The sequence below is a fragment of the Prosopis cineraria genome, unplaced genomic scaffold (assembly GCF_029017545.1).
Source record: "Prosopis cineraria cultivar Desert tree isolate PC_DT_omini unplaced genomic scaffold, ASM2901754v1 PC7, whole genome shotgun sequence".
Classification (NCBI taxonomy): domain Eukaryota; kingdom Viridiplantae; phylum Streptophyta; class Magnoliopsida; order Fabales; family Fabaceae; genus Prosopis; species Prosopis cineraria.
In genome coordinates, this window is record NW_026555338.1 from 26,077,627 (window position 1) to 26,092,411 (window position 14,785).

Here is a 14,785-nt window from a genome sequence, read left to right on the forward strand (position 1 = left end):
GATCCAGCTTTGAGAGGTTGAGTTTTCTTGAGCTTGTAAATTGTATCCATTTGTATAAAATTTCTATTTCTATATTTTCAGCTTGTAAATTATTATGTTGTTAAAAATAGCAAAATAGAGAAAAGCTGAACCATATTCAATTACATTACCCATCCACCAAAGATCCAAAAAGAAAAAGCCCACTAGGCCCAATAACTTAGTATATCAAACTAAAATGAATAACAAACAACTCTGATTGAAACAACAGGAAGAAATTGATTTGGATTAAGTCGTCCAACTCTTAATGTGAGGACCTTGATGTGTGATCAGGTAAGCCCACAGATCCGCAAAACAATGGGGGAAGAAATCTTACGCTCAATAAATTGAACTTTTTTTTTAATATAAAAATATTTGGATGAGTTGAGTTTCGAAAGCTCACCAAAAATAAGATATATCTCTAGACTTAAATTGCTTGTATAATTCATTAATAAAGTCCTCACATTGATAGTAACATTTAATCCCATAACCTTTTAGATGATGAGTCAAATTTTTATCAACTAAATATGTCTTTGTTAGTTCAATAAATTGAACTTTGATAGTATGACTTACTGTTGTGGATCAATCTCAACACATCCTTTTACTTTAAAATAATAGATTCCTAGCTATCGTCTTAAAAAAAACATTCTCAAGTTGAAACACAAACTAAATTGATGATGGAGGATCTTCAACAACGGTGGTTCTCAAGGAAAGATTTAAAAAATAAAAATAAAAAGAGCATTTTAATCTTTTCATATTCTACATGTGTATATTAAACAACATTGCATCAAGATTTCATTTGCATATACAACATACTTTTAAATTTTGATTCCTATTCTCATTTTTTCCCCAATTCATTGATGATTTTAAAAAATATATATATTTCAGACAGTATAAAAAATTTTCAAGGAAGAATAAAAGCAAGTTGAGATTTAAAGAGAAAGCGGAAGATTGAAAATGATAAATTTACTTCTAAGTAAAAACATGAAAAGAACAAAAAGGTTGGAGTGATTGAAACTTCGAATAACTAAAGTATAAAATAAATTTAAAATCATGATGAAAAATTTCATGGGCTCCAATATAAATTCAAATCCTCCGGTAAAACAGTTTATACAAATTACCAAACACATTGCCAACTTGAGATTCACTGTTACATTCAAGATACAAAATTGTCAAAAGTGAAATGAGTAGCTAGTGTCAACATAACAACTAACCAAAACATGCATATAATAAATTGCCATTAAGTAGACAACTTATTGGATTCATGACTAACATGAATAACCAAAATGCTGATGCAGTCACCATGATTCTACTCTTCACAAGAAAAAGCAGATGAGTCCTTCTCTTTCCACTTCTCTCTCTCTTTTTCTGCTTTTGCCTTCTTTCTATATGCTTGCTTCACTCTTCAACAGCAACATATTATTGGTGATATCATTGTGTCTGTTGTGATGGGGTTGTCTTTTCCTCAGCCAGGAATGGTTTGAACATCATCAGCACTCCAAGTGCTGTCACTAGGTTCAGCATAAAAAATACCATCTGAGGACCTGCACTTAAATGTCTAATGGTCAGTGAGCTTTCAGTATTACACTTAATCATATGAAACAGAAGGGAATCGATATCCTGATTTTCTCAGAATTCAGAATCAGTCTATTTTTCATGAACACGCGTGGTCTTGTATAAGACATTTTCTTGGAGGTGGGACAATGGATGGGCCCAATCCCTAAGGACTTGGCATTTATGGGTCCAACCCTAAAACACTCAAGTCCTTGAGCTTGCTTTCTCAAAAAAAAAAAAAAGGTTGATATCTGAAGTCCAACCTTTATTTGAAAAGGTTTAGAGCCGAATCTGCGAGCCTTTTTAAAAAAAATAAAAAAAATAAGAAATTTAATAAGATAAATAAATACAAATATAGATGTAGAATCTTAAACGAAGATAGAAATTTTTAATCCAGATCAACCTTATCAAATTCAATAAACATAAAACTTGTGTATCATAAAGTATAATATTAATCAAAACCAAGAAATAGACCTTACAAAGTAATCGTGTGTAAAAAATTAATAAAATATCCGTCAATATTGTATTAAATAAATGGCAAAAGAACCAATATTAATTATTTTGACAACACAATACTTGAAAAATCATCAACATTTTGGGGAACAGGGTTTGGAAGGCTGCGCGAGCCCCTTTTTTTAGGACCTTATCAGGGCTAAGCCTAAAAGCCTGATTTTTCAAAAAATAACAATTTTTTCAAGCTCAAACCTTTATTCCCAACTCTACATTTTTTGATGCAACTGAATATCAATGAAGCAATTAAATAAAATATAAAATCTTAACTACTCAATGACCTACCAAAAATACCCTTCATTTATTAAGGAGGAGAGATAATATACTACCTCTGTTTCTATATATAAAAAAAATGCATCACACAATTTATAAAAGTTAGTTAACCATAATAATTGTGTTTGAAAATAAAAAAATTGGACTAAAATGCCTTATGTTAATCAACATAAGCAATCATAAATTATTTTTGGTCAATGTAAATTATGAGGGGCGAATTAGAAACGAAGTAGCATGTATTTAAGGGGTGAAATGAGGGGTAATTTTGGAATAAGCTTAATTAATGAATCATTATTTTTCTCAAAACAGATTACATTATGGGACATTAAAATCACTTCAACAAAAATCTTATAAAATGGGGCAGAGGTAATACATAAACAGAATCCAGCATAGAAAGATTAGCTGAGCTTCATACCTGGGAGGAAAAAAGCATCTAACCGCTTTTGTGACCAAGTTAATCTGCATCGACCAAGATCATAATTAGTGAACAACATATAAGTTTCAAATCAACATATTATATATTGTGGGAAAAACAAGTTAGTCAATGTGTTCATTTAAGGAATTGTGTTACAGATTAAAAAACAAAACAAAAAGAAAAAACCAGCAATGGAATTTCACTTGAACAGTTTTTATCAGAGAAAATACATATTGGTATTGCTTAACTAAGGCTTATGGACAAAATTCATCTTCTAGAAGAAATTAATAATCATGTTTACAAGTCACTTTATATAAAAAGATATATTATTAATTAGTTTCTTTTAATTTTATCATTTCACAATTTTCTATGAGCAAGGCAAGAGGTTACAAATAAGAGAGAAAGCGTCCCTAAAGATAATACATTTAATAAAAATAAATTGAGAAATTTTCTTCTTTTTAGACAATATAAATGATTTAACTATCTCTCATTTATTTCGGTGAGATAGTTAGAAAAAACTTATACTTCCTTTAATCTTATTTATAAATCACTGCCAACATGTTTTACAAGAACTAAAAAAAAAAACCTTAAATTTCATTAACTGTCTTAAAATTTATTAAGTTTCCACCTCTATCCCTTAATAAGTACAAAAAAAAATTATTTTTAATAATTTTTCCTAACATTTAATAAGGCTAGGAAGGTAAAGATATGCATAAAAAATAGTGAAATGTCCTATACAAGATCAAAATTAATCTTCTTTCTGTCCTATAAAGAGGACCCAAGGAGTATATACATAAGACAGGAGGGAATACATCAAAATTAAATGTGAAGACTTTTGGAGTGAAAATCATCTTTAAAGTCTCAGATAATAAATGAAAACACTGAGTCACTAACTAAATCCACACTTGCATTTCCATTTTGGCCAAATTTTTTGTTCTTTAATAAATAAAAAAAAGTTATGAGTTAGATGAGCTGACATGAACCTTTCTTGACAAGTTTATACTAAATTTGAAGAGTCATATAAGAATCTAAACAAGTAAATGAAAAAGTAAACTTACACTGCACCACCTCCAGCAGGGCCAACTGCTCTGAAAATTGACATACCGGCCATAGCAATACCATTAGCTGCTCCTCTTTGGTGTTGTTCCTGTTTTTACATATTAGCCCAACTCAATCATGAAAATTCCACAACTTGAAAATAAAAATAAATATAAATATAATAAATAATGAACTGAACTAAGAAAACCTTACCACTGCTTGGTTTTGCAGAAGGAATAAACCAGTAATAGTGGTTGACTGACAAAGAAAAAAATTTACAATCAGGTGAGTTCATAAAGTATGTAGGTTTTTGTGAAAGAGATAGAGTTCTGTTTTTGGCATTCCCATATTTCATGGGCTTAATTTCCCTTTTAGCCCCTCTAAAGTCCTTATTTTCACCAGCTAGTCCTCAATTTCTGTCAGAAGAGTCTTCCATCTTTAAAATATTTTTCTTAGAACAAAAGAGCACAAGTGACTGAAGATGTTTTTCTTAGTGACAGTGGAATTTAAATATTGACAAGCCTAATTAGTACTTTTATTTTGATTTTTTTGGCTGAAAAGCCTAATTAGCACTTTTAATTGCTCTATTGATTAAACTTGAATGTTTTAAAAGGGCAATAGGATCCATTCATATTTCCATCATCTGATATGTTTGAAAGCTAACAATGATTCTCTTTCTCTTCTCTCTCTCCTTTTCCTCCTTGCGTGCAGAAAAAGTACAACTTATGAAGCACACTTGGAAAAAAAAAATTGTGTCCTTGTCCAACAAACACTTGAAGTATACACCATATTACACTGAAAATACCTTAAATTGCATATGAACACTTGTTAGTGTTTCTTTAAAGTCGCATATGCACAATAATTGAGTGTTCAAATACTTTAAAAGGTTAAAGGGAATTTTTGCCTTTCAAATATTCACATAGAAGCACCTGATATCATAAACTTTCATGTGGTGCAATTTTTCCATTCAACTTTTTGAAAATGGTAAAAAGTTATGAGTCTTTTGAACTTGCACTACATGAAAGTTTAGGATTTGCGTGCTCCTAAGTGAATAGTTAAGGGGCAAAAATACCCTTTAATGCTTGTCCCTGTGTCTATGTCAATGTTCATGCTAAAATCAAGAAACAGATTCACTTACAGAGAGACAAAACACAAGGACAGAAGCAATAGTTATCAACAGGTGCGTTGTAAAGCCTGATAACAATGCTATGAATGGGTGACTTTGCAAGACAGGTATGGATATAACCTGCACTCAGTACCAAAAAACAAAAACAGTACAGTTTAATAAACAACAGAAAATGAAAAATGATGAATCATAGTAATTACTGCATGAAAGAGAAAGCTAACCGCTGAAATGCGTGAAAGTCTCAAAGGTCCACAAAGCTTCTCCAAAAATGGATAAATGAAGATTTGGTAGAGCAACAGACTAACACCTGACCAGTTGAGGATAGGTCAGTACTGACCATCATAATCTTGAAGAGAAAGATATGTTCATACATTGGAAACAAGTAAAGACTATATATCTTTGTAAGTTATGTTTTTTGTTCATGAATTTGAAAACAAACACCAAAGAGGCTTTCCCAAAGGTCTATCAACTCAAAACAGACAAAAGTACAGGTATTCACATATTAAATTAAAATTACTGAAAGGGAAAATACAACAGTAGGTCCATGTACTTTGATTCTGTTTTGTTTTTAATCCTCATAATTTTATTTCATTGTTCTCAGTTGTTTTAGTTTGAATTGTTCGCAACGTTAGTTCCTGTAATTTTAAAAATGCACATAAGGACCATGAGTTAGCACAAACGGAATTCATTTTGCTGATGTGTACTTCATTATGTTAACCACTTTGCTGACATATACTTAATCTTGCTTTCGCCTCCCACATTCTGTTTTAAGTCAAATATAAAATAAAGCTTTTCTGCACCCTTACCTTTTTGTTTTTAATTATACCCAGTCAATTTATTTCCATGTCAGCATATTTTTACAATGTCAACAAAGTGGTTAGCAAAGTTACAACAAAATTAACTCCGTGAACGCCATCTAATGGTCTTTAAGTGCACTTTTAAAATTATAAGGAGCAACATTGTAGACCAATCGAACTACTGGGAAAGAGAGAATAACGAAATAAAACTATTAAAATCCAAACGCAATCAAAGTATAGGGATATATTGTTGCATATAGTATTTGAGGTTAGAAAGCCGGGAAGGAATCATTATTTACAACATAAATATTATCTAAAACTCCATAGCCATCAAGGATATACCTGCTATTGAAAGAACATTACCAACACCATCAGTTGTAAAGTCCAAACCACCCAACTTCTGAGGACTGACAGCCCATAAAGAGAAAACCTGCAAAAGTAAAATAGTGCTAACATATAGCCTATTAGATGAAAGACAAAAACCTCATTTTGCTCCACAAATGATGGTGTCATTGTCAGCTTGATACTCCATGAACTTTTTTTTTTTAATCACTTTAGTGTTTGAGAAAATTTCTTTCAACTTTATGGAATATCATGTACTCCTTCTGATCCTATTTATAAGATACTTTTAATCAAACATGGATTAAGAAATGCGGTTAAAATTAGCTAAAAGTTTTGATTTTTTTTCAAATTCCAATTTATCCTTGATTAAAATTATTAACTTTAAATTTAAATCTTAAAGTCAATGCCACCCAAATGAACCAGTTGGATATGTTGGCATTTTTGGAAAGGGAAAATGATAATTTCACCCTTAAACTATGGGTCCATGAATGATTAGGACCCTAAACTATTTTTCGTGCAACGTTTTCCTTCAACTTTTAAAAATAATGCAACGTCATCTTTACTATTAATAAAAGTGAACTTTAACCGTTAGCTGATTAGAATATTACAAAAAACATGACAAAAACATTACAGAAAAGTACCTAAAATTACAAACAAGGACCTAAAAAATTACAAAAAAAAATATTTCTATAATATTTGAGGTCAATTAACAGTCGAAATTAACATTTGTTAATGGTAGGGTAATATTGCACTGTTTTCAAAAGTTGACAGAGAATATTGCAGCAAAATTACTAGACCTATAATCTAAGAGAAAATTTGCCATTTAATCCTTTTTGAAAATAACTCAATAATACTTTATCAAGTTTCACAAGGTGTCTTCTATTAAGGACCAAACAAAACTTTTAAAAGGTGTCTTGTGTTAAGGACCGGAGGGCATAATATCAATCAAATGAATCAAAGAGATGAAAAACATAATTTAGAGTATCCACATGATAATTAATCACATCATTTTTTCAAGGATCAAACATGAAATTGTTGCCTTTAATGAATGTCAATTTGTACCACCAATCAGCTTAGATGTCAGATCACAATCAATAAATACAGATATGGATAACAAGATAGAAATCAAGAAAGTCCAAGCAACATACATATTATATGAAATGCAAAACACAAGAAGCATACCTCGCTATAAGCCGTACTATGCAGTGAGAAAACACAATAAACAATGATGTTAGACATCAATGGCCAATTCAGGAGGAGGTTTTCATTTCTCTGAACTCTCTTTTCTGTGATTTCATTTTCTATAGCTTCTTCATCCTTATTGAACTCATCACCAACATAGTGGTTGTGCAATGTTTCCTGCAGATTTTCAAAATAGAAATTTTAATATCAGAAGGTATCCCTTCTATCTTAATCTGAACCATTAGTCTTGCTGGCATTCTTACTGAAATGTGAAAGTGTTTAGAAGAAAATGCTGAAAGAATGGAGAAGAAACACTTTAGTACTACATATAAAAATAAGCGGGATATTTAGTGTCGTGCAAACTACTAAGGAATAAGGCATATAAGTGAAACTATGAAATTATGGCAAAGAATAATTGAGCATAAATTAAGAAGTAAGACTTGTATTTATGGCTATACATACCGGGATCCAGGTGCAGGCAACTAATGCAGCAAGTGCGAAGGCTGATATTATAAAGCAGGGCAAGAAGTATGGAAACCTGTAGGCCATTTGTGTTTGGACAAACAAATTTCAGCACATCAACAAGGAAATGATTTAAAAAAAGAAGAAAAAAAGAATTCAACTTTACTGTTAACATTTAAAAGTAGGGTAAGTATACTTACTTATCAAAAAAGGAACCTTTTGGAAATACTCGTGGATATTTCTCTGCTGGCTGACATCCCAAAATTCCCAAATTGTTAGATGAACAAGAGATAAGTGTGCTCAAGGGCATGTTGCCACACACTTGCAATGTACAGTTCAAGAGAAGAACAAAATTACAGTGAATGAGAGAAAGCTTGTTTATAACTTGACTTTAGAGAATGGTAAGTTTGAACTCTACGTTAACGCTAAATCTGTTCGGAATTCAGCTTAGATGGGTTTTTCGGTACCAAAAAAACCGTCTTTATGTATCTCTGAAAAAACCAACCCATTCTCAGGATCTAGTTAGCTACACAAGGCAAGGAACAAAGTACCTGAGCCAGATAGCCTCCCAGTGCTGGACCAATGACTAAAGCTATGCCCCAAGCTGAACTAACCTGAAACCATATCACACAATCGAATTATCATAAACAACATGTATTTCGAATAATCAATAATAGGAAAACATAATTTTTAGTTCCTGAATTTTTACTCATAACAACTCAGTCTCTCTAGTTTCTTGACTCAAAACAACTTAGTGTTTATAATTTCTTAACTCAATAAACTACAAGAACTAAGTTGTAATGAGTCAACGTTCAATGATTAAATAAATAATTGAAAGAAATTTTAAAGACTAAAAGTTATATTATTTAAAGTAAGCTAGACTTACAGTTGAGAGTCCTAAAGCTTGGTGTTCTTCACGAAAAACTTCAGTGGCATAAGCCTAGTGACAGAGTTAATATGTTGGTGGAAGTTAGAACCAAATAGAACAAATCTTCTAAAAGGGGAAAAATAAATAAACAGAATGACTGACATTCAAGTACACAAATTCAAACTTCTGATTAAGCCCTGGTTCTGTTCAATGTAAATTTTCAGTCTCTTAAAAATTGTTTCATCTTCAATATCACCATCAAATTCAGCCCATTAAAAAAAACTAACCAAAAAAAAAAAAGAGCTATGTGGCCAAATATGAAGTTAATATGACCTTTGTAGCTGCCATTAACTGTGCATCAAAATGTTATGGTGCTGTGTCATATGCCTACTTTCAAAGACAGCTACTCATTTAACAATCACATCAGGCTTACATGAAAAAATGATATACTTCCTCCATTTTTGAATATAAGAGAATTTCAACCAACTCATACAGTTTATGAAAGTCAGTTAATCTTGATAATTATGTCTAAAATTAAAATGTTAAGACTAAAATGCCCTTGTAATAAAGTTGATATGTCAGTGGAAGTTAGAGTAAAATAGAACAAGTAAGTCTTTTAAAGGAAAGAAAGATTGATTGACTTCCAAGGGCGAAGACACAAATAGAACAAGTTGATATGTCGTCCCTCCCTACTAATTATCAATTAAAAACCAGGTTAAATGTCGAATGATAGAGATGACAGAAAAATCTCTGAAGAACTAAAAATGAGAGATTAAAACTTCGGAGGACCAAAAAAGAGACAAATCATATCTTTTAAAGACCAAATGTAAATTCATTCATTTTTAGATGATAAGAATCTGGTACATCTATAAATGGTACCTTTATTGGCCCAAGTGAACCATTTAAGCTTCCAAGAAGAAATCTTGTGCTCACAGCCATCCAAAAACTTGTGCTAAGGCCAAATAGTGTGTTAAACACTACACTGAAATCAAATAAGAATCAATACCATATGGTGGATTAATTGATTTCAATTTATCTTGCAGAGAGTCCATGATAAGAAAAACAAAAGGATAAAACAGAAAATAAATGAAACAAAGTTCCAAGATTCACTAAATAATCTAATTTCCATCCTCTTTCTATTCATCAGTGTTTATAGCAGAGCTAGAAAGAAATCCAAATCAGTTCAAGGGTGCTTACATTGAAGCAAGGCCCATAACTATAGTATATTTTCGACCATATCGATCAGCGAACATTCCCCATGGAATTGATGTCAAACCTCTGCCAAACATGAATGACGATCCTACAACATATGTCATATGGAGATCAGAATTTTAAAACCTTATAAATCTTTCTAAACTTACAATACTTGAACAAATAGCCATATATATTTAAAAAAAAAAAACAGAATGAAAAGGCTAAAAGAACCTTACCCAACCAACCAGCATAGGAACTGATATCTGCCTCTGTTTTTGCAACATCAAAATCTCTGACCTGCAAGCAAATTTTTATCAATAGAGCATCTTCTATTCTGAATTAGTTGTATGCAATAGAAATGAACATTAAACAATACTGAACAGTACTCTTTCATGGTTAAAGTGGCATTAGACTATTGCAAGCATGATTGGCTCTCACGGGAGGGAAATGCTTTTCTATATGTATGCCAAGGTATTAGCTAGCTGAGCTTTTAACTTAGTATATACTCGGTTGGCCTTTATAAATCATTTTCAACATATTGCATTAAAATTAAAAAAAAACTTTAAAATTCATTAACTTTATAAAATTTTAATAAGTTTTTAACTTTAATAACAAACTTTCTCTCTCCAACATTTAATGGGAATAAAATGAAAAAACTTGTGATAAAAAGACAAAAAAAAAAAGATCTTTTCTGTAAATAGGATTGGAGGAAGTATTTGTTATTAAAGTCAAAAGCTACAATTTGAGATGATTCAAACGGAATCCATTCGTGGCAATCTCAAGAAACAAACCATTTAGGTTGACGTAGAAGAATAGGAGAGAAAACTGCAATATAAGGACTGTCTTGCTTGCACAAAAACCTTGAAGAGAAATCAGGAAGATATAGAAAAGTTCATCATTTGTTGCAAGAAAAAGATGTTGACATTGAAACAAGCATTAAATGCAGAAGTTTCTACCAACTGTATCAGAACAAGAAGAGAAAACCAATTTCTTAGTTTAAAAAAAGGGAAATATAATTTTTGGTCAATGAATTTATTCTCAATTATCAATTCAATCACTGAACTTTGATTTAGAACAGCACAGTCTCTATAATTTCTTGACTTAGAACTATAATTCAATAAATTACAAAGACTAAGTTGTACCAAGCTAAATTTTAAAAACCAAATTGATAATTGAAAGAGAGTTTAAGGACTAAAAATTATAGTATGGAAAAATAGGTAGGATTGAACAGTTAATTGACACTCAAATTCATTTATTAAAATGCCCCAAAATAATTAGGAATATGGAAAAAAGGTAGGATTGAACAGTTAACTGATACTCAAATTCATTTATTAAAATTCCCCAAAATAATTTGAAAAATTAAATATAATAACTGAAGACAAAACTTATATACTTAGCCTCGTATATTTAATAAATTTATATCCAATCAACTTAAAATAAATGAATTTTAATGTGTTCATAATATTAATAATAAAAAATTATTTTAGAATAAATAATCTATAAATGATACAAATATCTTGAATTAATTAAAAATAAATATTTTAAATATATAAAATTAAGTATATAAGTTTTCCTTAACCTGAAAAAGTTAATTTTGGTAATTAATCAAACTAACTATTTATTAGCTTCTGTTCCCATCTTGAAGCAAGCATACGCTTTCACAAACCTACCATGAAATAAAGAAATGGGAAGAGACAGGATACAGGCAGCACTGTACAAAAGCCAAGAAAGAACGAATCAGATAATTAATTTTGCTATGGGAAAAAAAAAAAAAGAAGAAGTAGGAATAAATGACTGGAGAATCTGTGAGCATGAAATATGATAATAAATACTCAAATAGATATAATTCATCTGCAAAAAATAAATTCAACTTTTTGTTTGTTTTGAAACCTTTTTCATGTACTGAATCATTGACTGCTTCTTCGCAAAAAAGAAAAATAGAGAGAGAAAAAAAAACAGTAATACAATTCCAGTATAGGCTTTCCCCAAGAATTAGAAAAGAACAAATTAATTTTGCAATAACAATTAAATTTAATCCTCCAACTTCATATAAAATTTAATTTTAATCCCTTAACTGTTAGCCCTTTTTTTTTGGTCAAAGAAAACAATATTGCTAGTCTCGGATGATAATTGTTTGAGCCAAACAGTATTATTTTAAAAAATTAAACTTAACACATTAGTATTTCATAATATTTTGTCAAGACAATTTTTAAATAAAATTAACTGTGTTAAAATTAAAAAACCGAAAAATATTTTATAAAATTAAGATATCAAAGCAAAACTTTAAATAACAAATAGCGTGGAAGGATATCTTTGACTAAAGGACAAAAAAGCAGCATGATACTCGAAATAGTGAAATTTATTTTAAAAATCTGTTCTATAATTATAATTTTAAAAAAATATTCATTTGCCAAAAATAGCAGACAGGTGGCCAGCCAGTCACCGTCAACCGCCCGCCGCTGCCGAAAATCTCACCGGCGGCAAGCCACTTTTTCTGACCAAAAGCTTTCTTAAAAATAATTTGATCATGACAGGTGAAGAATACCTGATAATGAATATGAGATTCTTTAACTTCAATGTTGAAAAGAGTTATAAAAATTGACTTAATTTAGACTTAAACGATATTTTCGTGACTGGAAAAGACTGCCGAAAATGTCTAAGATAGGTATTAGTTAGTAAAACAAATCAACGAAAAATAGGTTGATTTAGCATGATAAATTTCAAAAACCAATGACGTAAAACTGGATTATCTTTAAACTTGATTAAACATAATAATTAATTAATTAACCAAATAATCACTCACCGGTGCACACAGTGACCATCCAGATATTGAGAAGCTGCCTCACAGGTAAGCCTCTGTTGATTTCCTTGTCTCGATCCACCTTACAGCCTGGGCAGTTTTCATGGTACTGATTCTTCTTCTTCGACAACAATGGCTCTTTCGAACTGCTTTCTTTGCTGTTGTTGTTGTCGTCCGCCATGTTTTTTTTCCTCCGAGGTTCTTCTCTGGTGTTTCTTTCTGGTTCAGAACGAAAGCAGTTTTGAGCAAGTAGAGCATGTGATGTGATTCATATATGTAAATTTGATTTGTTCACAATCATCCAGGTTTGTGTAGGGCAAGCAAAATATATTATTACTATTATTATTATTATTATTATTATTATTATTATTATTAAAGCGAAATGACATTTAAAGACCTTTTACGAATGCCAATTACAATGATTTAATTTTGAGATAATTACGTAAAAATTTTATAAAAAAAAACTAATTATTACAAGATTCAGATTTTTTAAATTTTTTTCACGTGAAATTTCAAGGTAGTTCTTCCTTTAATTTTAAAAATTTTATGATTAAACCTTTTTTATTTTCATGAGTACTACTTTCCCAGATTCTTATACTCATTTTTAATATCTTGACTTGTGGTAGAGATAGGGAAATTGAAGAGTCATCGTCACCTCTAATTTTTTTAATAAAATGTAAGAGTTACCAAAATATATTCTGGGTATAATATATTTAATACAAAACATAATATTTACTTTCTTTTTAATATATATATATATATATATATAAAGTTAAAAAAGTTTAACATAAAAAATGTAGGTTATTTATAAATATACTATAATATATATATTAAGAAATAGAAAAAGTTTCAAATTTTAATTGCTAATATACAATTGAGGTATGTAAAATTTTATTAAATTTTTATCACTCTCTTTTTAACATATTAAATGATTGGATAAATATATTTAATAAAATTTATTGATATATAAAATTTTATTTAAAAATATTTTATAATCTAAAATAAAAAAATAGAGTATATAATAATAAATTAAAATTAATATCCTATTCTTTCTTCCTTTACATATAAAAAGTCTTTTAAAATTTTTTTTATCTTTAAAGATAAAGAATTGTTAACTTATTTTTTTAATAAATAAATCATTATATTTTTATTAAATTAAAAAATATAAATATATTTATTAATTTACTTTAAATAATTTATTTTTTATTAATAATAATTAAGAGTAAAAATAAAATATTAATATATTTTTAATTAAATAATTAATTTTTATTGATTCACATAATTTAATTAAAAATATTTTATATATAAAGGCTTAAAGGCATATTTTATCTCTGTAAAAGTAGAAAAGCATTTAGTGAGGCAGCAGAGACAACACGTTGAAGCAGTCCAGCGGTCACATGCACACCGTGGCTGTCAGCCTGTCACAACTTCCATACTGGGATTTAATGCGCGTTAATAAATTAAGTAATAAATAAATAAACCTCGCACTAAGAGAACAAAAATTATCGTGTCGTGTGTATATATATATATGACTAAATCAAGAAAGGCAGACGCCATTTTTGGGACAAGTCACTCCAAACGTCGAGGAGTATCAGACAAGACAATAATATTGCGTGTGTTTGGATAGGAGTAATAATCAATTTTGGAGTCCAAAATCCATTTTTTGAACCAAATTATACAAACAGCCAAAAAAAAATTAAAAATCAATTATTAGTTTAAACGCGCATTTTTTGGAAAGCTCTGGTGATCAGCTTTGTAGAAAAATTGATCAAAAATATTGGAGAAAATTATAAAAAAAAGTTCAAAAAAATTATAAAAAAGACACAATATTAAATAAAAATTAAATTAAATTCTCTTCTCTTATCTTTTTTTCTCAGTAAAATTTAACCTTTATATTCTCAAAAAATTAATATTTTATATTTAAAAATTAAATTATATAGTAATTTATATAGCTAAAATTAGTTATGATTAAATTATTCAAATATCTTCAATTCTATTAAAATTAATTTTAGAAAAATAGTATTCAAATAGATTACATTATAACATAATTAATTATAATTTAAATCTATCACTTAATTAATTATTTTTATAATTTATTATACCCAACTGAAATCCAAATGGGCACATTAATGTTCATGTTGATAGCATTGGGATGTAGGTCTTAGCCTAATCTATGGTCAGGAGTTGTCTAAAATGGATAAAAGATGTA

The 14,785-nt window shown here is 29.4% G+C and overlaps 1 protein-coding gene across 2 annotated transcripts; it reads right to left on the reverse strand.

The window, feature by feature from the left end:
* Window positions 1-1,069: 1,069 nt before the first annotated feature.
* On the reverse strand, window positions 1,070-12,866 carry LOC129315395 (protein ZINC INDUCED FACILITATOR-LIKE 1-like). 2 transcript variants are annotated; one of them, XM_054959046.1, is made up of 17 exons: window positions 12,580-12,866; window positions 11,447-11,487; window positions 10,013-10,073; window positions 9,780-9,882; window positions 9,462-9,564; window positions 8,601-8,654; window positions 8,266-8,328; window positions 7,915-7,964; window positions 7,715-7,790; window positions 7,253-7,429; window positions 6,071-6,158; window positions 5,153-5,238; window positions 4,944-5,051; window positions 4,019-4,063; window positions 3,826-3,914; window positions 2,768-2,811; window positions 1,070-1,559 (listed from the first exon to the last, which is right to left on the reverse strand). In XM_054959046.1, the coding sequence occupies exons 1-17, from the start codon at window positions 12,755-12,757 to the stop codon at window positions 1,447-1,449; spliced, it is 1,479 nt and encodes a 492-aa protein (XP_054815021.1). In that variant the 5' UTR covers window positions 12,758-12,866; the 3' UTR covers window positions 1,070-1,446. The 2 variants fall into 2 exon arrangements, with proteins under 2 accessions (XP_054815021.1, XP_054815022.1); XM_054959047.1 differs by lacking the exon at window positions 11,447-11,487 and having other exon boundaries at window positions 12,580-12,709.
* Between the last annotated feature and the right edge of the window lie 1,919 nt (window positions 12,867-14,785).

What these genes read in the sequence shown, in the direction of transcription:
- LOC129315395 (XM_054959046.1), bottom strand. Translation starts at nt 12,757, where the DNA reads ATGGCGGACGACAACAACAACAGCAAAGAAAGCAGTTCGAAAGAGCCA. An exon ending in AAGCTTTAGGACTCTCAACT is followed by an intron (nt 8,329 to 8,600) that starts GTAAGTCTAGCT and finishes ATATGGTTTCAG; the next exon opens with GTTAGTTCAGCTTGGGGCAT. An exon ending in TCCTTGTGTTTTGTCTCTCT is followed by an intron (nt 4,064 to 4,943) that starts GTAAGTGAATCT and finishes TTTCTTTGTCAG; the next exon opens with TCAACCACTATTACTGGTTT.